At 54.5% G+C, this 21,963-nt stretch overlaps 1 protein-coding gene and 1 long non-coding RNA gene across 4 annotated transcripts; one reads left to right on the top strand and one right to left on the bottom strand.

Moving 5' to 3' along the window:
• Nucleotides 1–1,303: 1,303 nt before the first annotated feature.
• LGALS1 (galectin 1) lies at nt 1,304–4,663 on the bottom strand. Its single transcript, XM_002723526.6, has 4 exons — nt 4,588–4,663; nt 3,338–3,417; nt 1,603–1,774; nt 1,304–1,501 (listed from the first exon to the last, which is right to left on the bottom strand). The coding sequence occupies exons 1-4, from the start codon at nt 4,591–4,593 to the stop codon at nt 1,355–1,357; spliced, it is 405 nt and encodes a 134-aa protein (XP_002723572.1). The 5' UTR covers nt 4,594–4,663; the 3' UTR covers nt 1,304–1,354.
• On the top strand, nt 3,351–20,009 carry LOC138844437 (uncharacterized). Of its 3 annotated transcripts, XR_016216334.1 has the most exons (4): nt 3,351–3,473; nt 5,873–5,958; nt 7,116–7,296; nt 19,269–20,009. It is a non-coding gene; the product is annotated as an uncharacterized LOC138844437 (long non-coding RNA). The 3 variants fall into 3 exon arrangements; XR_011380281.1 differs by lacking the exon at nt 3,351–3,473 and having other exon boundaries at nt 5,215–5,958; XR_016216335.1 differs by lacking the exons at nt 3,351–3,473; nt 7,116–7,296 and having other exon boundaries at nt 5,242–5,958.
• Nucleotides 20,010–21,963: the final 1,954 nt, after the last annotated feature.

The following is a 21,963-nucleotide window of genomic DNA, read 5'->3' as shown; positions in this document are numbered from 1 at the left end:
GGGAGTCTCCCCTTTCCCCCTCCCCCGCCCATTTTTTTTTTTTTTAAAGATTTTTATTTGAAAGAGTTACAGAGAGGCAAGGCAGAGAGAAGAAAGTCTGCTATCCACTGGTTCACTCCCCAAATGGCTGCAACGGTCGGAGCTGAGACGATCCGAAGCCAGAAGACAGAAGCCAGGAGCTTCTTCCAGGTCTCCCATGCGGGTGCAGGGGCCCAAGGCCTTGGGCCATCTACTACTGTTTTCCCAGGCCATAGCAGAGAGCTGGATCAGAAGAGGAGCAGCTGGGACTTGAACCAGCACCCATATGGGTTGCCAGCACTGCAGGCAGAGGCTTAGCCCACTAAGCCACAGCACCAGCCCCAGCCGGGGGGTCTCCATCACCCGAGAGCCTGTCTCTTCCCCTGCAAATCGGAGTGATAACATCTCAATAGTGCAGGAGGGACCATGTTTGGGGCACTGAACTTTTTGATTTTTTTAAAAGATTTATTTATTTGAAAGGCAGAGTTAGAGAAAGAAAGAGACAGAGAGAGAGGTCTTCCATCCACTGGTTCACTCCCCTAATGAGCACAACAGCCGAAGCCAGGAGCCAGGAGCTTCTTCTGGATCTCACGCGTGGGTGCAGGGGCCCATGCACTTGGGCCATCTTCCGCTGCTTTCCCAGGTGCATCGCAGGCAGCTGGGTCAGAAGTGGAGCAGCCGGAACATAACCCGGGGCCTACATGGGATGCTGGTGCCGCAGGCGGAGGCTTAGCTCACTACCCCACAGCACCGGGCCCTTGGGGCACTGAACTTGGCCTTCATGAGACACCCCATTCAGTATCCACAGCCACCCAGTGACGGGAACGGACGTTACCCCTGCTGGTGTGCTGGTGAGAAACCGAGGCTCAGAGAGGCGCGCAAATGTGCACCAGGCCACCCAGCAGGCAGCCCCACCCCTCTGCCCTGGTCTTTGCACAGGCAGCGGACCCAAGGCCCCGGGTTCCTTCCCTGCACCTCGCTCTGGCCTGCCCTGGTCCCCTCTGCGGGCAGTAGGCTGCCTCGGCCTCTGTCCTCCTTGGCTTCATTGTTAGGGAGCATCTTTTGAGCACCTGCTGTTTGCTGGGGCCCACTGGGCCGGGAGCAGTGTGAGGGCAGGGAAGGGGGCCCACTCTGTTAGCACTGAGCCCCCTCTGACGTGGCCCAGGGGTACCACGTATCAGAGGGGGTGACTGAAAGTGAAGGAGGCAGCTGGGCGCGGGGTGGGGGGAATGCCCCTTACACACACACACACACACACACACGCGCGCGCGTGTGCACAGGCGGGTTCAGGGTGCAGAGGCAGCTGCCTTTATTGAGAACCGCGAGCCTGCAGGCGTCAGTCGATGGTCATACACTTGACCTTGAAGTCGTCACTGGTGTGCAGGTAGTCGATGGTCTCTAGGTTGAGGCGGTTGGGGAACTTGAACGTGTGCCCGTCCGGGAGCTTGATGAGCAGATCCTCTTTGTTAAAGGAGAAAGTCACCTGCGGGCGGGAGGGCAGTGAGAGGGGTCGGATGGGGGCGGGGTTCAGAGAGGGGAGGGGCTGCCCCCCACCCCGCCCCGCCCCGGAGAGCCCTCGCCCACCTCGGCCACGCTGCCCGGCTGGAAGGGAAACGCCTTCTCGCGGTGCTCCACGCCCCAGACGCCCTTCTCCTTGCTGTTGCACACGATGGTGTTGGTGTCCCCTTGGGAGTTGAAGCGGGGGTTGAAGTGCAGGCACAGGTTGTCGATGTCTTGGCCCAGGTTCACGATGAAGCTGGGGGGAGGGGAGGGCTTGAGGCACTGCAGCAGGCCGTGGCTTCCACCGCCCCCCCCCCAGAGCAGCCCTCCCCTCGTACCCCCGGAGCCTGCCGAGCTGGACGCTCACTGATCCTGTGTTCTCTCTGGCCCTGTGTGACCTGGAGCTGGCCCCTCACAGGCTGTGCCTCGGTTTCTCCGTCTGTACAGTGGGTGCTGCCCAGGAGGCTGTCTAGGGTCTTTTTTTTTTTTTTTAAAGAAAGTCCCACACTCAGAAAACTGACCTTTTTTTTTTTTTTTTAAGATATTTATTTGAAAGAGTTACAGAGAGAGAGGGAGACACACACACACAGAGGTATCTTCCATCCAATTATTAACTCCCCACATGGCCGCAATGGCTGGGGCCAGGAGCCAGGAGCTTTTTCTGGGTCTCTCATATGGGCGGCAGGGCCCCAAGCACTTGGGCCATCCTCCACTGCTTTCCCAGTCCATTAGCAGGGAGCCAGATCGGAAGTGGAGCAGCTGGGACTCGAACCAGTGCCCATACGGGATGCCAGGGCCGCAGCCGATGGCTTCACCCACTGCTTCACAACTCTGGCCCCTGTCTTAAGGCCTTGAAAAAAAAACTACTTATTTATTTGCAAGCCAGAGTTACAGAGAGATCTTCCATCCACTGGTTTACTCCCCAAGTGGCTGCAATAGCCCGGGCTTGGCCAGGCCAAAGCCAGGAACTCCATCCTGCGTGGCAGGGGCCCAGGTACTTTTGACCATCCTCCGCTGCTTTGCCAGGTGCATTAGCAGGGCACGGGATCAGAAGTGGAGAAGTCAGGACCCGAACCGGCGCTCATATGGGGCGCTGGCATCACGGGCGGTGGCTCCACCCACTGCGCCACAGTGCCTGCCCCATCTCTTAGAGCCTTGCGGGGCTGAAAGCTCACGACTCCTGCAGACACTGTGTCCTAGCCCCTCCAGAAGGTTCCTGTCTGTCACCCCTGGCGCCCAGCACAGAGCGCCACACAGCAGCAGAGAATCACTGGGACAAATGGACGCATGATGCTGCCCCACCTCTGCACGCTGGGCAAGAACCAGAGGCGACTCACACCGGAGGCTCCCGACAGCATCTGCACTCACTTCCTCCTCACTCCGCACCTCCCCCACTCATCTTACTGATGGACCGAGGCTCAGGGCGGAAGATGGCTCACGGGTCCAGGGTCACACGGCGTGCGGCAAGAGAAGACAGAAGCATCGGCCAGCCACCGCAGGAAGGAGGGCCCTCTGGGAGGCCGGAGGGGACGCCCCCTCATCCCCTCTCCCCGCCCCCACGCTGGCTGCGGGGTGGGGAGAAGGGGGCGGGGCCTGGCGGGAGGTCTGCAGCTGTTTTAATTTAAGAGACTCGGGGAGAATGGTGGAGGGGCCAGACCCAGCGGAGGAAGTGACTCACTCAGCAGCTGCCTGTTAACCCGCTCCCTGCCAGGAGGAGCCGAAGCTCTGGCCGGCCACGCCCAAACCCGGTACCCGCCCAGACGGGACCCTCAGCTCAGAGCCCTGCACCTGCTGCCCGCCGCCCTCCTCCGAGCCTCACCGACTGGCGCTGGGGGCCACCTCGCCACGCACCAGGAGGCTCTGCCCAGGCTGGAGTTTCAGGTTGTTGGCCACCAGACCCTGCGGAGACAAGAAGCCGCCCTGACACGTTAGGGGCCGTGGCCTCTGCTGCCGTGGTAGGGGGCGTGAGGGTGGTCCTTCCCAGCTTGATTTCTCTGAGCAGACCAGCACGAAGCCTGGGGGGTGGGGCAGAGCAGTGAGTTCTGGCCCCTGAGTCTCCCTGTGGACCTGGGAAAGACCCCATCCCCTGCCTGATCTGCTTGCATCTGTACCCAGATGCTGCTTGGGGATTTGGGGTTACAAGGGGTCTGGGAGGTAGGGTGCTATGCTCTGTACCCCATTTAGAAGGTGGAGAGGAGCGGGGTCCTGGTGGGGTAGGTCCCGCTGAATGTAGAGGGAGTGGCCTGAGGCTGCAGCAGCGACCCCCACCCTCTCCAGCCCCTGTCTGCAGAGGCATGGTGGCCACAGAGGCGCGGCCAGGGCCCTGTGCAGGAGGGACAGCAGCCAAGGCCGGGGCTGCAGCCAGGCCGGCTCAGGGTTAACACGGCCGAGCCACTGCGGGCAGCCGGGCACTGGCGCGGGGGGCAGGAGGGCGGGAGTTAACTGATGTGAGTGGTTCCTTCTGCCAGCAATCAGAACCCTTTCCCTGGGGGCCTGGGAAAGCTTCTGCCTCCTCCCCACCTCGGCCTCCAAGCTCGGGGTGACGTGGGGGCCCCCCCAGCCTCCACCTGACCAGGCTGGGCAGGACCACCCACCCCCCTCACCCAGGGAAGGCCCCAGCCGGGCAGCCTCTCTTAGGTCCCGGCCACTCTGTAGAAGTCTCTGGAGCAGAGGAGGATTCTGAGCTGGTCGGGTGACTGGGGACAGCTGCAGGGGGGAGGGGAAGGAGGCTCTTTGCGGTGGAAGAGAGGAACAGTGGCCTGGGCCTCACCAGTCTACCCCCCACCCCCTGCCCTGGCCCCGGCCACACCCTTCCCACTCCCACTTCATAGAGAACTACAGAAAGTCAGACTTGGCAGGAAGAACTGTCAGACCTTGAAAGGATCCAGAATATTCTTAAGCCAGAGAAGGCCTTGGGGGACCATGGTCCCCACCCCCATTTTATAGATGTGATCACTGAGGCCCAGAAAAGAGAAGGCAGTCCTCCAAGGCCACAGAGCTGGGACCAGAGCCCAGCCCCCGCTCCGCTACACTCTCCCCTGGACTTTGGGAGGAGGGCCCCACACTCACAGCCATGATTGAAGCGGGACGATGGGTGATCCCAAGACTGCAGCACCGGCTGTCCGGAAGGCCCCGCCCGAGAGATGGCTCCTGATGGCTCTCACCCTTTTTTAAGTGACCCGGACCCTGGTCTGAGTCCCGCCCCCTGGCAGCTCAGCCAATTGTAAGTCAGAACAGGGGTAGGGGTGGAGTCCATGGAATTTTGAAGCCAGTTCTGGAGCAAAGGGTACCAATCAGAGCGGGGAACTCCCTTTTTAGCCACGCCCCTGGGGCCCAAGCTCCACCTCCTATTCTGCCTCCAGCCCCGCCCTAATCTCCCCAAATTTGTGCTGTGGCAGAGACTGGGGGAAGCCAATGGAAAATAGTTGAGCTGGGCCCAAGAGCTGATGGGACGGGGGCCTGGGGCCAGCAGGCAGAGCCCAGCGCGTGTCTGGAGAAGGCAGGGGCGGGAGGGAGGGCGTGTGCAGGGGGCTCCAGGGAGTCAGCGCTGGGCTGGGGTGGGGGCTGCTCCCAGGCAGGGTCAGGGCGTGGCTCTGGCTGTGGGCACTGCAGAGGGATGGGGACCCAGGACCACAAGGCCCGGGCCCCCCCACAAGTGGGGCTGTGCTCTTCTCTGAGTCTAAAAAAAGCCTGGGCGGGGTGCCAGGCCCCAGCCTGCCAGCCGGTGCTCCTGCCTCGGTGCTTCTGGGAGGTGCGCGGCCGGACAGCTCTGCCTGAGGGTGCCCGGCCTGGGGAGCAGCCCGGTGGGCCCGGCCGTGAGGGGTTGGGGCCCCTGCTCTGGGCACCCAGTCTGCTCTCTTCACTCCCCCCTTTGCCCGTGCATTCAGCAGCTATTCTGCGCTGTAGCTCCCACATGCCTGGCCCTGGGCTGGCCTCAGGACCTCCGGAGACGACTCCCTCACTGTCCCTGTTCCCAAGGAGCCCACGGTTGGGGGACACCAACCGGGAACCTGATTAAGAAGCGGCACCGGGCCGGCACCGCAGCTCAACAGGCTAATCCTCCGCCTTGCGGCGCCGGCACACCGGGTTCTAGTCCCGGTCAGGGCGCCGGATTCTGTCCCGGTTGCCCCTCTTCCAGGCCAGCTCTCTGCTGTGGCCCGGGAGTGCAGTGGAGGATGGCCCAGGTGCTTGGGCCCTGCACCCTATGGGAGACCAGGAGAGGCACCTGGCTCCTGCCATTGGATCAGCGCGGTGCGCCGGCTGCGGCGGCCATTGGAGGGTGAACCAACGGCAAAGGAAGACCTTTCTCTCTGTCTCTCTCTCTCTCTCACTGTCCACTCTGCCTGTCAAAAAGAAAAAAAAAAAAAGAAGAAGAAGAAGAAGCGGCACAGTCACAGCAAGCCCTGTGGTGGGATGGAGACGCCGCAGGCCGTGGAGAAGGTGGGTCTCTGCAGGTGCGCAGGAGCTCAGGAATGAGAGCGCAGGGGTGGGAGCAGCAGTGGGCACGTGGCCCTGCAGGGGGAGGCTTGGGGGACTAGGCCGGGAATCCAGATTGTACAGGCTTCACAGGCCAGAGGAAGGGCTTGGACACAGTCCAAGGTGCCGGGCAGCCACAGAAGGTTCTAGAATAGTGAGTGCTGAGGCCCGACTGGGGCTGCAGAGATCCCTGTAGCAGCAGAGGCGAGGCTGGTGGGAGGGCGCTCCTCTCACATCAGGAGGCAGGTGCACAGAGGGCAGGGAGCGCTGGGCAAGGTGAGGGAACCCCCAGGGAGCCATCCTGGGCACCCCCTTCCCCATCCGACCATCACCGCCCGCAGCAGCTGGCGCCGGAGGGAGGACGATGCGGCTCTCAGTGACTCACTGAAGGCCAGTCCCTCAGCCGCCCAGCCCTGCCCTCGGGCCAGCCCAGCCCTTGTGCCCCTGGGAGAGGAGTGTGCAGGGCTGGGCTGTGCCTGGAGCCCCTTCGCCCTCCTCCCAGACAAGCAGCTCCCTCCAAAACCAACCGCAGTGGTTTCACTCTTTCCTTTCTGGCCTCCCCAAACCTCAGTCCGCTCAGGGGTGGGCGTGGCCTGCCCAGCCCCAGGCCTTCCCCTGGGAGTCCCCTCACTGCCCAAGGGGGAAAGGGGGCTTTTCAGGCAGGGTCTGGCCACCGAAGCTGAGATGCAGAGGGGGACCAGGCCTCAGGGCTGGGGGAACTGCTCCTGCATCCTTCCCCCAACCTAGAAAATGCGTCCAGTACCGCAAGTGTTAGCCACCAAACGGAGGGACCACCGTGCCCCTGTCTGGTGGGCCCAGGCTGGCAGGAGGCGGCACTGTGTGGCACCTGGGTCCCCAGAGAGGCCCTCCTGGGCACCCCTAGGACATCCTGATGCGTCCCTTTGGGCTTGCCTCAGTCTCCCCTTCTGTAAACTGGAGAGGAGAAATCGTGATGTCTTTTTTTTTTTTTTTAAGATTTATTTTATTTATTTGAAAGACAGAGTTACAGAGAGAGGTAGAGACAGAGAGAGAGAGGTCTTCCATCCACTATTTCACTCCCCAAATGACCGCAACGGCTCTGAAGCCAGGAGCCAGGTGTTTCCTCCTGGTCTCCCACGCAGGTGCAGGGGCCTAAGGACTTGGACCATCTTCCACTACCTTCCCAGGCCACAGCAGAGAGCTGGATTGGAAGTGGAGCAGCCAGGACTCGAACCGGTGCCCATACGGGATGCCGGTGCTGCAGGTGGCGGTTACACTGCAATGTTGGCCCCAATTCGGAAATTTCAAGAGTCATTACAAAATGTAAGTTGAAATCAGGAGATAAGGGAGATAAAAATAAAAAAAGTTATAAGCATGAAAATGTACTCTTGGCAAGAGGTTAAGAAAAGAAAATGTTTGGATAAAGAAAGGGCAGTGCTGGTAAGAATTTTCTGTCCTAAGGAGAATGCCTGGTGCATCCGAGATTGGAAGGGAAAGGTGGGGCAGAAGTGCCTGAAGATTTCAGCAAGCGGCAGGAAGTGTGAGGAAGGCACCGAGGCTTTGAGAGGAACAGATCTCGCAAGAAAAGTTCATGTGTGATAAGATCGCCTGCAATTTTGAAAATATTGTTTATGGCATTTTCCAGAAAGTAAGCATTAATACCAAAGATACCATCCTCTGTTAACAAATAAGCTTTATATATAATATATATAGATATGTCAGTAAATATCTGAAAACAGTCTGTTTTTTTTTTTTAAGATTTATTTGAAAGTCAGAGTTGCACAGAGAAAGGAGAGGGAGAGAGAGGGAGAGAGAGAGAGAGAGAGAGGTCTTCCATCCACTGGTTCACTCCATAAATGGCCGCAACAGTGTGAGCTGCTCCAATCCGAAGCCAGGAGCCAGGAGCTTCTTCCAGGTCTCTCATGTGGGTGCAGGGGCCCAAGGACTTGGGCCATCATGTACTACTGTCCCAGGCCATAGCAGAGAGCTGGATCAGAAGTGGAGCAGCCGAGACTTGAACCAGCGCCCATATTGGGTGCCAGCTCTGCAGGTGGAGGCTTAGCTCACCAAGTCACAGCACTGGCCCCTGAATAGTCTTAATCTTTACTTTTACAATCTGATTTTAAAACTACAGTGTCTCCTCCTTGTAACATTTTCTGGTTTGGTTTGGTTGTTAAAGATTTATTTATTTGAAAGAGTTACACAGAGCAGAACAGACAGAGACACAGATCTTCCATCCCCTGGCTCAGTGGCTGGGCCAGGCTGAAGCCAGGAGCCAGGAGCTCCATCCAGGTCTCCCACGTGGGTGCAGGGACCCAGGGACCTGAGCCATCCACTGCTGCTTTCCCTGGCGGTTAACAGGGAGCTGGATCGGAAGTGGGGCAGCCAGACTCCAGCCATATGTACATGGGACGCCCACGTTACAGGCAGCGGCTTTACCCGCCATGGCACAGTCCTGGCTCAGTTGTTTCTGTTTAATCTGTGACTGTCAATTTCTAGCCAGCTGAGGCCTAGTGGGTAAAGCTGCCGCCTGCAGTGCCAGCATCCAATATCGGCGCTAGTTCAAGTCCCGGCTGCTCCACTTCCGATCCAGCTCTCTGCTATGGCCTGGGAAAGCAGTAGAAGATGGCCCACGTGCTTGAGCCCCTGCACCTGCGTGGGAGACCTGGAGGAAGCTCCTGGCTTCGGATTGGCGCAGCTCCAGCCATTGCAGCCATCTAGGGAGTGAACCAGTGGATGGAAGACCTCTCTCTCTCTCTCTCTCTCTCTGCCTCTTTGTAACTCTGCCTTTCAAATAAATAAGTAAATATTTAAAAAAAATAAGAAAGTGGAAAAGAGATAAATGTTAACAATATTATTGATGGATTTAACTGACATTTTTTAAAAAATCAGATTCACAGAGAAGGACTCTAACATGTTCTTTAATACAGATTTTCTAACAGCTTTGAAATCAAGGGACTAGATAAGTTCCAGAACTCTGTAGACATCCAAAAAACTGCTCCTGGATCAAAAATAGTTGCAGGAGACCGGATAAATGAATCAAAATGGTGGGTTTCCACGTCTTGTTTAACATACCGTAGGTTCTGGAGGGGCAGGAGAGCGGGACATAGAGAGAGGTCCACAGACTCACAGCTGGACAAACTGAGAGGGGCTGGCCCCCGGGGAGTGCACGGCAGAGCGAGCCCCTTCTCGCACGCGCCAGGGGCTCGGGGCACATTCAGTGGTTGGGAGAACCTGGGCTTGGCTGACGGTTGGACTGTTGCGATAGTGGTGTTGCCAGGCCCTGTGTTGAGATAAAGGTGTTTCCAACGGCCGAAGCCCCGTGTTAAGGTAGTGCTGTGGCCATCGGCCAAGGCCCTGTGTTAAGATAGTGGCATGGCCCGGGGCCCACGCAGGCAGGGCGGAGCCGGCGGTAAAGAAGACAGGGTGCCGGGGCTGCCCCCAGCCACGTAGGTGTGTGGCCACAATAAGTGCCAGGCTTTGCCCGGGCTCCATCGGCTTCAGTGTTTGCATGGGTCCTCTCCCAGGCGCCGAAGGCCCCCTTCTCCCCGGCTCCTCTTGCACTCAGTGCTTTGGGACAGTTCTGCAAACAGACACCTGCGTTTGCCTTTCCCTCTGCTGAATTCCTCGAACATTCGAAATCCCTGTGCCAGTGGGGTTGTGCCGGCGTGAGTTCATGCAAATCTGTTCCCGTAACAAGGAGGAGTTATAAACCGGCACAGCTATGCGAAAACACCTTTTGCTACTAAATCCAAATAGTCCACAAACTGAAACGCATCTGCTTTTAAGTGTAAATGCTAATTGTGTCCAGCCTGCTACCCTCCACAGGTTTCCATGTCTGGTTACTAAGCTGCCTGTTCATTACTTTTTTTTAAAATACTTATTTATTTATTTGAAAAAGCAGAGAGAGAGAGAGAGAGAGAGGTCTTCCATCTGCTGGTTCACTTTCCAAATGGCCACAATGGCTGGAGCTCGGCCAGGCTGAAGCCAGGAGCCAGGAGCTTCTTCCGAGTCTCCCACGTGAGTGCAGGGGCCCAAGGACTTGGTCCATCTTCTACTGCTTTTCCCAGGCCACAGCAGGGAGCTGGATCAGAAGTGGAGCAGCCGGGACACGAACTGGCACCATATGGGGTGCTGGCGCTGCATAACGTTAGCCCCCCATTCATTATTTTTAACATACAAACTTGATTTGTTCTGTTCTTGTGGGTTTAGTTATGTATATGTGTATATATTTAAAGATTTATTTATTTATTTGAAAGTCAGAGTTACACAGAGAAAGAAGGAGAGGCAGGGGGAGAGAGAAAGGTCTTCCATTCGCTGGTTCACTCCCCAATTGGCTGCAATAACTGGAGCTGTGCCGATCTGAAGCCAGGAGCCAGGAGCTTCTTCCAGGTCTCCCACGTGGGTGCAGGGGCCCAAGGACTTGGGTCATCTTCTACTGCTTTCCCAGGCCATAGCAGAGAGCTGGATCGAAGTGGAGCAGCTGGGACTCGCACCGGCGCCCATATGGGAGCCGGCACTGCAGGGGGAGGCTTTCCCCACGGCACTGGCCCCAGTTATATCTTTCCCTTTGAGTTCTGTGCTTAGTGTCCGTCTGCATCCTATGGAGGTACGATTCCCAGGAGGAGGATGTTGGCCTTCGCCTACAGGACAGGTGGAGCCTAACAGTGGACTCCAGGTACACTCGTCATCAAACACTTCTCCCCCTACAGGTGCTGGCGGGGCGGCATAGCAGGTTAAACCGCTGCCTGCAATGCTTGCATCCCGTGTGAGCGCCGGTTCGAGTCCCGGCTGCTCCACTTCTGATGCAGCTCCCTGCTAGTGCACCTGGGAAGGCAGTGGAGGTTGGCCCAGGTGCTGTGGAGACCCAGAAGAACCCCTGGCTCCTGGCTTCCACCTGGCCCAGCGCTTGCTGCCGCAGCCATGTAGGCAGTGAACCAGCGGATGGCAGAGCTCTCTCTCTCTGTCTCTTCCTCTCTGTCACTTTGCCTTTTCAAATAAATAAATCTTAAAAGAAAAATCAAAAAGGCAGCCAGAAGCTGATTGACCTTGAACACAAGGCGAGAATGAAAATCAAGAGGAGGGCTCCGATGTCAGCCCCCAACAAAATCAACTGAGGCCGAGAGGCTGCGGGGAAGGGTGCTTCCGCGTGCTGGGTCCGTGACCGCCTCGCCACACGCTGTCATGCATTAGGCCAGATTCAAAGCAGGGCTTTACAAACCCGGCCGCCGCCGCTTATGCTGCCAAAAAAAATAAAAAAAAAAAAAAATAGACTTGGATGGTGGCAATTTTCGGGAATGTGTTGCTTGTTGCTTCCACCTAACTGATAACTCCAACCTTATCCAAAAGGAGGTTAGCGAACACATGAGGCGGGAAACGGGGTCCATGCTCCAGCATCGCGTTCTCTGAAGACCGGAACTGGCCTTACTCGCTGTCTGAGCAGCCGCGTCCCTTCAACGGGGGGTGGGGGGGGTACAGTCTCAGCGCCCCACCCGCCAAGCCCTTCCCTCATGGCCTCTGCCTGCTGTTCGCTCCCAGCAGGAAGTGGTCAAGCCGGGGCCAGGTTCCCCATCCAACAGCAGCTAGAAGGAATGTGAGGAGTTAAAGAGAGAGGAGGGGGACCGCCCCATAAATCAGCAAGCAGGGCCTCTGGCGCCGGGGAGGAGATAACATTTCCCAACCTCCAGAAAAGATAACTCGCTGGCACTTCTTTAATGATCTAGGGATAAGTTTATCAGCCATGAGGCCTTTCTCTCTCTCCTTTCTAAAGATTGATTTGTTTATTTGAAGGAGGTACCAGGAGAGATCTTCTGTCCACTGCTTCACTCCCCAGATGGCCACAATGGCTGGGCTGAAGCCAGGTGCCAGGAGCTTCTTCCGGGTCTCCCACGCAGGTGCAGCGGCACAAGGGCTTGGGCCACCTTCCACTGCTTTCCCAGGGCACAGCAGAGAGCCAGATCGGAAGTGGAGCCACCGGGACCCGAACCAGCACCTCCACAGGGGACGCCCGAGTCCTAGGTGGTAGCTTAACCGCTCTGCCACAGCGCCAGCCCACAGGGGGAAGTTCTCAAGTAGTCAGGGAGACGACATCCCTTAACCAGAGCCCCGGACCGCTTTCCCAAAGAATGTGTAAAGGAAAACGCCTGATCTCATCTCCCTTCCCGAAGACTCTCGGAGCTCCCCTTTCTCCCCTTCTCCCCTTGGATCCCGTCCTGGTCGGCTGCAGTCTCCGGTTCTTTTTTTTTTTTTTTTTTTTTTTTTACAGGCAGAGTGGATAGTGAGAGAGAGAGACAAGAGAGACAAGAGAGAAAGGTCTTCCTTTTGCCGTTGGTTCACCCCTCAAGTGGCCGCTATGTCCTGCGCGTTGCGGCCGGTGCACTGCGCAGATCCGATGGCAGGAGCCAGGTGCTTCTCCTGGTCTCCCATGGGGTGCAGGGCCCAAGCACTTGGGCCATCCTCCACTGCACTCCCTGGCCACAGCAGAGAGCTGGCCTGGAAGAGGGGCAACCGGGACAGAATCCGGCTCCCCGACCGGGACTAGAACCCGGTGTGCCGGCGCCGCAGGCGGAGGATTAGCCTAGTGAGCCGCAGTGCCAGCCAGTCTCGGGTTCTTAATATGATCCTGCTTTGCTTTCCCTCCCTACCCTCACTGCGCATTTTAACTTTCATCGCCGAGGGGGGAGAACCGACCTGAAATTCCTCTAACACTGCTGTGTCTGCCCACGGGGCTAACCCGCAGGGGTACGAGGCTGAGGCTTCAGTCCGAAGGTTAGGAGCTGGGGGCTGCCTGGCCGTGACCACAGCCCAGGCTTTTGGTTTCTGGGAATCCAGGCCTGGAAGGTGGCAGGGACATCGCCCACCAGCCAGCTGCGTAGAGGGTCCCAGGAGTGATGTGTCGGCGCTGCCTCCTGCTCCGCCCTGCCCCGGGAGGGCCACAGTGTGCACAGCGTGCAGAGGCAGCTCTAGCTCTTTGGACTTCCCCCATCCTGCAGGCGGGCCCTGGCTGCCGCTCTGAGCACTGGGCCCAGCTGCTCGCGACTCGGCATCCAGGCCAGGGTGGCCCTTCCTGGCCCCAGCTCCCACCCTGCCCTGATGGAGACTGGCGGTGCTGGGGAAGGTGGGGGCGGCCAGAGCCAGCTCCCGGGTCTTACCTGCTCCTCCTTAACGAGGAGGAAACAGCCAGACAGGCGGCCACACGACCGACGTCCCATGGGCAGCTGGGGCCAAAGCTAGCGTAATGGAAGCTTTGGGTCCTGGATTCCTGGGCCCGGAGGGCGGAGGGAGCCGGGGTGGAAAGGCCCCCTTGCTCCAGGCCCTGTACCCGGAGGCTCAAGCTGCCACCCCCCTCGCCCGCCCCACGGCTCCTCATCCTCACCTCCCTGCCTCTGCTTCTGCTCCCGCCTCTCGTCCCACGCAAGGTCTGGGTGTACCCGCGCTGCGGTCCCTCAGGCATGAGCCTTCGCTGTTTTTGTAGCATTTTACTTTGAAATAATAATTCTAGACTCACCAGGAGCTAAGAGCTTTTCAAGAACTCAGAAAATATTTGAACTGTGAAGTGTGGGGAGCAATTCGGACTATACTGTTACTGGAATTAAGATTTATTCTATGCATCTGCTCTCCCACAATATGGCGCTGGGAGAGAAGTAAACAGCTTCTACCCAGCTGCCTCTCACCAACTTGACAAGCTGCAGGAGCTGCTCCTGATTGGAGGAGAGCGGCGTGCTCGGCGTGTGGGCAGCCGAGTTGGGATTGGTGGAGAGGACTATATAGGAGGAGAGAGACGGCATGGTGGTGTGGGTTGGTTGGAGAGTGCGTTGGAGAGTTCGCGGGGAAGTTCGTTACTTCGTTCTTTCTCATTTCTCTCTACTCATTCTTGCTTTGGGAGTTTGCTGTTTACTTATTCTTACTTTACTATAGAAAGGACTTGTAAAAAAAGGGAACAACAAGCGCCCGGTCCGGTGCGGCTCCTCCGCGTGCGGAGGAGCAGCAAGTGGTGCCGTGACTCGGATAGGAAACCTAGGAGGGAAAGACCGGGAAGAAGTGGGAAATTACTGGAGAGAGAGACTAGCAAAGAGCCTAGGGGAAGGCCGGACGGAAAGAGTGCCGGTGAAAAGCTAGTCAGAACCTAGGAAAAAAGCCGCGGGGGAAGAAAATTAGAAGCTAGGAAGGAGGTATTAACTGGGAACGTCTGGGAGACTCAGTCTTCCATTACGCTCACTGCTCCAACATGTCACAGACGGTACAGACAATGGAGTTCTTTGGCTACTCTTTGCCCACTGGCTACCTCTTCCTCCTCCTGGGCACCATCCTCTGTTTCTCCCTAAAGATCATTTATGGGCTAAATATGGTTTCTCTCTCTCTCTCTTCCTACTCCCCACCTCGTCGCAGCTTTTCCTCTAAGCAAGGGAAACGAGGGGGGAGGAAAATTCATGCATTCGTAAGAGCAATCGTAGAGACGTCCCCCTGGTTTCCACAGCAGTGGAGGCAGGTGGGACGGAAAATGCGCGAGGCTGGGGAACCGATAGAAGTGCTGAAGCTGTGGCAACTCGTTGATCAGGTGCTTCAGAACCCCACGGAAGGGATCGAGTTGTTGCTTAATGAGGGGAGTGAAATGCAGGAAGAATTATGGCAGGGCAGCCAGGCGAGCAACTATTGTAACGAACAAGTGAGAAGAAAATCAAAGAAGGATTTAGAGAGCCAGGAAGCTTATGGGGGGGAGAAGGAAGCTGAGGAGGGAACCTCGCCCCCAAGAGAGATGCCTGGCCATACAAGGCTGGCAAATTCAACCATAAAGGATGAATCACCACCCCGGTATCGCCCATTGGTACTACCAAAGTTTCCTCCTGTAAAGAAAAGCCCCTTTTTTCCCCATGAGATTGAAGAAGAGTGGGAGGAAGAAGGAGTGATGGAGGGAGTAGGTATGCAGGAGGAGCTAGAAAGGCCAAGAACCGAAAACAAGCAAAGGGGAGCTGTTTATAGAAAACCTGCTTGGGAGCAGTACCAGGAACCAGGCCAGGTGTTTCCTGTAATTCAGGATCCACAGGGAAACAGGGGATGGACGCCTCTTGACCATAAATTACTTAAAGAGTTGCAGCAATCAGTACAATTGTATGGGCCCCATGCAAGTTACACTCAGGCAATCCTTGATAACATCGGGCAGCAAGGCCTAATACCTGAGGATTGGAGAAACTTAGTAAAGGCGGTGTTAGGCGGGGGTGACTTCCTCTTGTGGCTAGCTGCCTATAAAGAATTTGCGCGAGAATATTCAAAGCAGAACTATCAAACAGGGAATCAAGCATGGGATGAGGAAATGTTAAATGGAGAAGGGCGATTTGCCAGTCCCGATGAGCAGGCCCGATTACCAACAGCTGTCCTCTTACAGGTGCGAGAAATAGTAAGGAGAGCCTGGAAGGTGATACCCAGAAAAGGAGAAGTAAGACACAGCCTAACTAAGATAGTACAGGGCCCTACTGAGCCTTACGCTGATTTCGTGAACCGATTAATGGAAGCAGCAGGAAACATTTTCGAAACCGTGGAAGAAGCAATGCCCTTAGTCAAAAGATTGGCGTATGAGCAGGCCAATAAAACATGTCGGGAAGCTCTTAGACCATGGCAGCATAAGGACATCCCTACCTTTTTGAAAATCTGTAGGGATGTCATGGATGATGTAGTTTCTGGATCACATGCTGCAGTAGCAGTAACCCGACAATTTAGACAGAACATGAGGGGACGTATATGCTTTAAATGTGGTCGAGAAGGGCATCTAATGAGAGAATGTAGGGCCAGATTTCCAGCCCGAGATCGGCAGGGCATAGAGAACTCGAGAAGACCAGGCCTTTGCCCACGCTGTAGAAGAGGAAATCATTGGGTCAGTGAATGTTACTTTAAAATAAACAGCGCAGGCAATCCCCAGAGGATGCCAAATGAGCCGGGCCCCATAAGAAGATCAGGTGTATATGGTCAACAGCAAAAAAACGGAATGTGGGCCCCTGCACCCCGGGGCCAAAACAATCGGTGGGTGCCACGGTCCCAAAACCAAATATTTACCGCGCAGAGTTACGAGCCACCGAATATTCGGTACTGACACCTCAAATGGGGCCACAAGCCATAGAGGTGAGGGCAGAAACAATTTCAGCGGAGCATAACGGACTTGGAATAATCGTAGGAAAAGAAACAAATGCTTTGAGAGGCCTAATGGTCATCACCGGAGTCATTCAATTACCTTGTGATAAGTTAAAAGTGCTAATACAATCTACAAAGGGTATTATTCAAATCAAACCAGAAGAACCTGTGGCTCAAATACTGATCATGATTGGAGCGCAGGATGTTAATGGACCCCAAGGGGAGAAATTTGCAGCCTTGTCCCTATCTCTAGCAGATCGACCTCTGTGGACCTTAACCATTAGAGGAAAGTCAATTCAGGGCCTGCTAGACACAGGTGCGGATGTAAGTATAATTTCGGAAAATGATTGGCCGAAGTCATGGCCCCTTCAGCCAGGAGATAATACTTTAGTAGGCCTAGGTGCGGCCATGACACCATCAAGGAGTGCTCAGGTGCTTCATTGGCAGGATCAAGAAGGGAACAAGGGAAATGTGCAACCTTATGTTAGTGCACTCCCCATCACATTATGGGGAAGAGACATTTTAGAACAATTGGGACTGACGTTAACAAATGAGGATCAATTGGAGAGTTCTACAGGACGGCGTATTATGTATAAAAAGGGATATCAGGAGAGAGGATTAGGCTCCAGAGAAGGCAGAAGGGACCTAGCCCAGCCCATAGGCGATTTTAAAAGACAGGACACGGGTTTTTCGTGGGGGCCACTGAGATGCAGCCGCTGCCATTGTCATGGCTGGACAACAAGCCAAAGTGGATACCACAGTGGCCCCTTACCCAGGAAAAGTTGGCTGCGGTAAATGATATAGTATCACAACAATTAGAGGCAGGCCATTTGCAACCATCAACCTCCCCATGGAATACGCCAATATTCGTGATAAAGAAAAAATCAGGGAAATACCGGTTGTTGCATGATTTACGGGCTGTTAATCAGCAGATGCAACCCATGGGGGCATTGCAACCCGGACTCCCGGTTCCTACTATGATCCCAAAGCATTGGCCACTAATAGTACTCGATCTAAAGGACTGCTTTTTTAGCATACCTCTACATGAACAAGACACTCAGAGGTTTGCTTTCACCGTACCTTCCATTAATCATCAAGGTCCCGACAAAAGATATGAATGGAAGGTGCTTCCCCAAGGAATGACTAACAGTCCTGCCATATGCCAGCTATATGTTGACCAGGCAGTAGAGCCGGTTCGACAACAGTGCCCAAAAGTACAAATTTTACACTACATGGATGACTTGTTAATAACGGCTGAAAGTAAAAGTCACCTAATGGAAGCATATAAGCTGCTGCTATTATATTTGGAAAAAGTTGGGTTACAAGTAGCGCCAGAGAAGATACAAAAAGGGGAAGTAGTACAGTACTTAGGACTTAAAGTAACTTCTGAAAAGGTAACCCCATTAGAATTTGAAATTGCAATAGATGGGTTACAGACCCTTAATGACTTCCAAAAATTATGTGGCAATTTAAATTGGTTGAGGCCCTATTGTAAATTAACTACCGAAGATATGATGCCATTATTCAATATTTTAGAAGGAGATGCCCAGCTTGATTCCCCTCGTAGATTGACAATAGAAGCCCGCTTGGCGTTACAGAAAATTGAAAAACAAATTAAAGCAATGCAGATGGAAAGATGTGATCCACAACAAGCCCTAGAAATATTAATTTTTATGGAACAGCTGTATCCCTTCGCAGTCATTTGGCAAGGAGGACCCTTGTTGTTTGTATACCCACATTCACATGCACCGCGTGTACTATACACCCAAGGCATTGCGGTGGCCGATTTAATATTAACAGCAATAAAAAAGGCGACAGAAATGGCGGGGAAGACTCCAAAGCGATGTGTAGTTCCCTTTGCTCAAGAGGCAGTAGAAGCCTTTACAAGGGAATGCTGGCAATGGGCATACATAGTTCTCATTCTACAAATAGAGATTGACAATCACTACCCTCGCCATCCATTTGTTAACTTCTGCACACAGGTTTCAATAAAACGGGTGCAGAAGGTGCGAAGGGATCCAATTCAAGGGGCAGTTACCGTATTTACGGATGGAGCTAAAGGCGGAACAGGAGCAGCTATATTTAACAATCAACGATATTTCGTTTTAACAGCATCCCCTTCTCCACAACATGCAGAATTAGCTATTATCGCAACAGTATTACGCAGAGAGAGCGCACCCATGAATATTTTGTCTGATAGTGCATATGTGGTGAATGCAGTTCAGATGCTCGCTACACAGTGCCTTATTCTTAAATCCTCCTCAGTCTATTCTTATCTAAGTGAAATTCAGGGGTTATTAAATCAAAGAGAGCATGCTATTTACATAGGCCACATAAGAGCTCATTCTAATTTACCTGGCCCACTTACTCGAGGAAACATGATGGCAGATCACTATTCAAGATTCTTGCTTGCATGCACCGCTTTGGAACAAGCTAAAGAATATCACTCTAAATGGCATGTTAACACCCACACTTTAAGTTTTAAATTTAATATTCCCCGCAAGCAAGCAGAAGATATCATTAGATCCTGTGAAAAGTGCGTTGTTACCATAGTTCCAAAGATTCCTGCGGGAGCCAATCCCCGTGGCCTTAAACCAGGACATATCTGGCAGATGGACGTTACACATATCCCCTCTTTTGGGCGACAAAGCTGTGTTCACGTCACTGTAGATACATACTCAGGTGTAATTATGGCCACAGCCATGAATAAAGAAGGAGTACAACAAGTAATCCAACACTGCTTGCAGGCTTTTGCAGCCTGGGGAGTTCCTCATGTGATCAAAACGGATAACGGCCCAGCGTATACATCAAAGCGTTTTGCTGCATTTTTGAAAGAATTTGGAATCTCCCATATTACCGGTATTCCATACAATCCACAAGGGCAAGCTGTGGTAGAACGCGCTCACTTATATTTAAAAAATTTAATAATTAAACAAAAAGGGGGAATAGGGGAAATGGCCACATCCAACAAGGATGTCTTGGCCCTAGCTCTTTATACAATTAATTTTTTGAACAAGAAAAAGAACGGTAAAACACCTGCAGAAATGCATACTCAATCAGCTGATAAGGAATCAATACAGTGGGTAATGTGGAAGGATTTACAGGACAACCAATGGAAAGGCCCGTTCCCCTTACTCAGAAGAGTACGAGGCGCCGTTTGTTTTTTTCCACAGGGTGCGGCACAACCAATATGGACCCCTGAGAGAAGAATTCGGTTGATAAACCTGCCAGCAGAAGATCTAGAAGAAGAAAACTCCATTTGAGGAAGAAAACAATGAATAACCAATCCCTGGGATCTTTGGAATACGGGACATTTTTCAACAAACTCTGAAGTAGCACGACAAACAAGAGTCAATAGCATGAAGATCACACTGAACTTTACACAGGCGCGTATCAACGCCAAAAAATAAAAAGAAAGGGGGATCTGTGGGGAGCAATTCGGACTATACTGTTACTGGAATTAAGATTTATTCTATGCATCTGCTCTCCCACAATATGGCGCTGGGAGAGAAGTAAACAGCTTCTACCCAGCTGCCTCTCACCAACTTGACAAGCTGCAGGAGCTGCTCCTGATTGGAGGAGAGCGGCGTGCTCGGCGTGTGGGCAGCCGAGTTGGGATTGGTGGAGAGGACTATATAGGAGGAGAGAGACGGCATGGTGGTGTGGGTTGGTTGGAGAGTGCGTTGGAGAGTTCGCGGGGAAGTTCGTTACTTCGTTCTTTCTCATTTCTCTCTACTCATTCTTGCTTTGGGAGTTTGCTGTTTACTTATTCTTACTTTACTATAGAAAGGACTTGTAAAAAAAGGGAACAACAAGCGCCCGGTCCGGTGCGGCTCCTCCGCGTGCGGAGGAGCAGCAGTGAAGAATAAATAAATTTTAAAAAGTGTCGGCTCCGGGCCGGCGCCGTGGCTCAATAGGCTAATCCTCCACCTTGCGGCGCCGGCACACCGGGTTCTAGTCCCGGTCGGGGTGCCGGATTCTGTCCCGGTTGCCCCTCTTCCAGGCCAGCTCTCTGCTGTGGCCCGGGAGTGCAGTGGAAGATGGCCCAGGTGCTTGGGCCCTGCACCCCATGGGAGACCAGGAAAAGCACCTGGATCCTGGCTCCTGCCAACAGATCAGCGCGGTGCGCCGGCTGCAGCGGCGGCCATTGGAGGGTGAACCAACGGCAAAGGAAGACCTTTCTCTCTCTGTCTCTCTCTCTCACTGTCCACTCTGCCTGTCAAAAAAAAAAAAAAGTGTCGGCTCCAAAATACGAAGATGCCAGGCTGAAAGGAGCCCGTGCTCCCCGGCTCAGCGCGCACTAACCAGGGCAATGCTCGCAAGTCCTCCCCTCCGCAAGCCCCGCGCCGGGGCTGGCGCCTTGAAAGGGCTCCCGGCTTCCCTGGGGTCGGTCAGTTCCTAAAGTAGACCCTGGCGGTCAACTAAAGTGTACGATAAGGTATAGAACTCTCGGGAAAAACCTCTACTCGCTGCGGGACGTGGGTGGACTTCCGTGTTTTCTCTGGGGTGCCTGACGCCTGTGTGTGAGGCAGGCTTCTCTGGCTGCAGATAATGCAAATTGTTTTAAAGTGACGGAGAACTTTCCCATCGCAGGCAGCCTGGAGCTAGGATTCCATGGCAGGGGAGTTCAGCGCTCACTGAAATCCTCAAATATCCGGGCTCTTGTGTCACTCTGCATGTGGCTTTGTAGGCTGTCCTTGCTCTTTTTTTTTTTTTTTTTTTTTTTTTTTTTTTTTTTTGACAGGCAGAGTGGACAGTGAGAGAGAGAGACAGAGAGAAAGGTCTTCCTTTGCCGTTGGTTCACCCTCCAATGGCTGCCGCGGCCGGCGCACCGCGCTGATCCAATGGCAGGAGCCAGGTGCTTCTCCTGGTCTCCCATGGGGTGCAGGGCCCAAGCACTTGGGCCATCCTCCACTGCACTCCCTGGCCACAGCAGAGAGCTGGCCTGGAAGAGGGGCAACCGGGACAGAATCCGGCGCCCCGACCGGGACCAGAACCCGGTGTGCCGGCGCCGCAGGTGGAGGATTAGCCTAGTGAGCTGCGGCACTGGCCTTGTCCTTGCTCTTAAGACACAAGCTGGGGCCAGCGTTAAGACTCTGCCTGAGACGCCAGTTCAAGGCCCGGCTGCTCACTTCCCAGCTCCCTGCTATGGCCTGGGAAAGCAGCAGAAGCTGGCCCAAGTGCTTGGGGCCCTGCACCCACGTGGGAGACCCGGAAGAAGCTCTGGGACTCTTGGCTTTCGCTTGGCCCAACGCGGACCATTGCAGCCATTTGGGGAGTGAACCAGCGGATGGAAGATTCTGTCTCTGTCTCTCCTGTTAACTCTGCCTTTCAAATAAATAAAAAATAAATCTTAGGAGACACAGCTGAAGCGTCTGGAGCGTTCTGTCTGTAACACACTCTGAAATGGTTCAGGAGAACGTAAATACAGGGGCTGGCGCTGTGGTGTAGTGGGTAAAGCCGCTGCCTGCAGCACTGGCATCCCACACAGGCACTGGTCCGAGTCCCGGCTGCTCCACTTCCGATCCAGCTCCCTGCTAACTTGCCTGTGAAAGCAGCAGGTGACCCAAGTCCTTGGGCCCCTCCCTGCACCCCCGTGGGAGATCCCGATGAAGCTCCTGACTAGCCTGGCTCAGCCCTGGCTGTTGCGACCTTTTGGAGTGAACCAGTGGATGGACGATTCTTTCTCTGTAAGTCTGGTTTTCAAATAAGTAAATCCATCTTAAAAAACAAAAAAAAGTGTAAATACAGGGGCAGGCTAGGCACAGCCGGTAAGCCCCCGCGCACCCTGTGTGGGTGCCGGCTCCACTCCCTGCTAACGCACACCCCGGAGAGCAGCAGGTGAGCACGTGTATTGGGTGCCGCCAC

This window comes from Oryctolagus cuniculus, chromosome 11 (assembly GCF_051225735.1).
Source record: "Oryctolagus cuniculus isolate XC-2025 breed Fujian yellow rabbit chromosome 11, ASM5122573v1, whole genome shotgun sequence".
Taxonomy (NCBI): Eukaryota; Metazoa; Chordata; class Mammalia; order Lagomorpha; family Leporidae; genus Oryctolagus; species Oryctolagus cuniculus.
The sequence above is the reverse complement of the archived record's forward strand: the minus strand, read 5'-3'. Positions and strand labels throughout refer to the sequence as shown.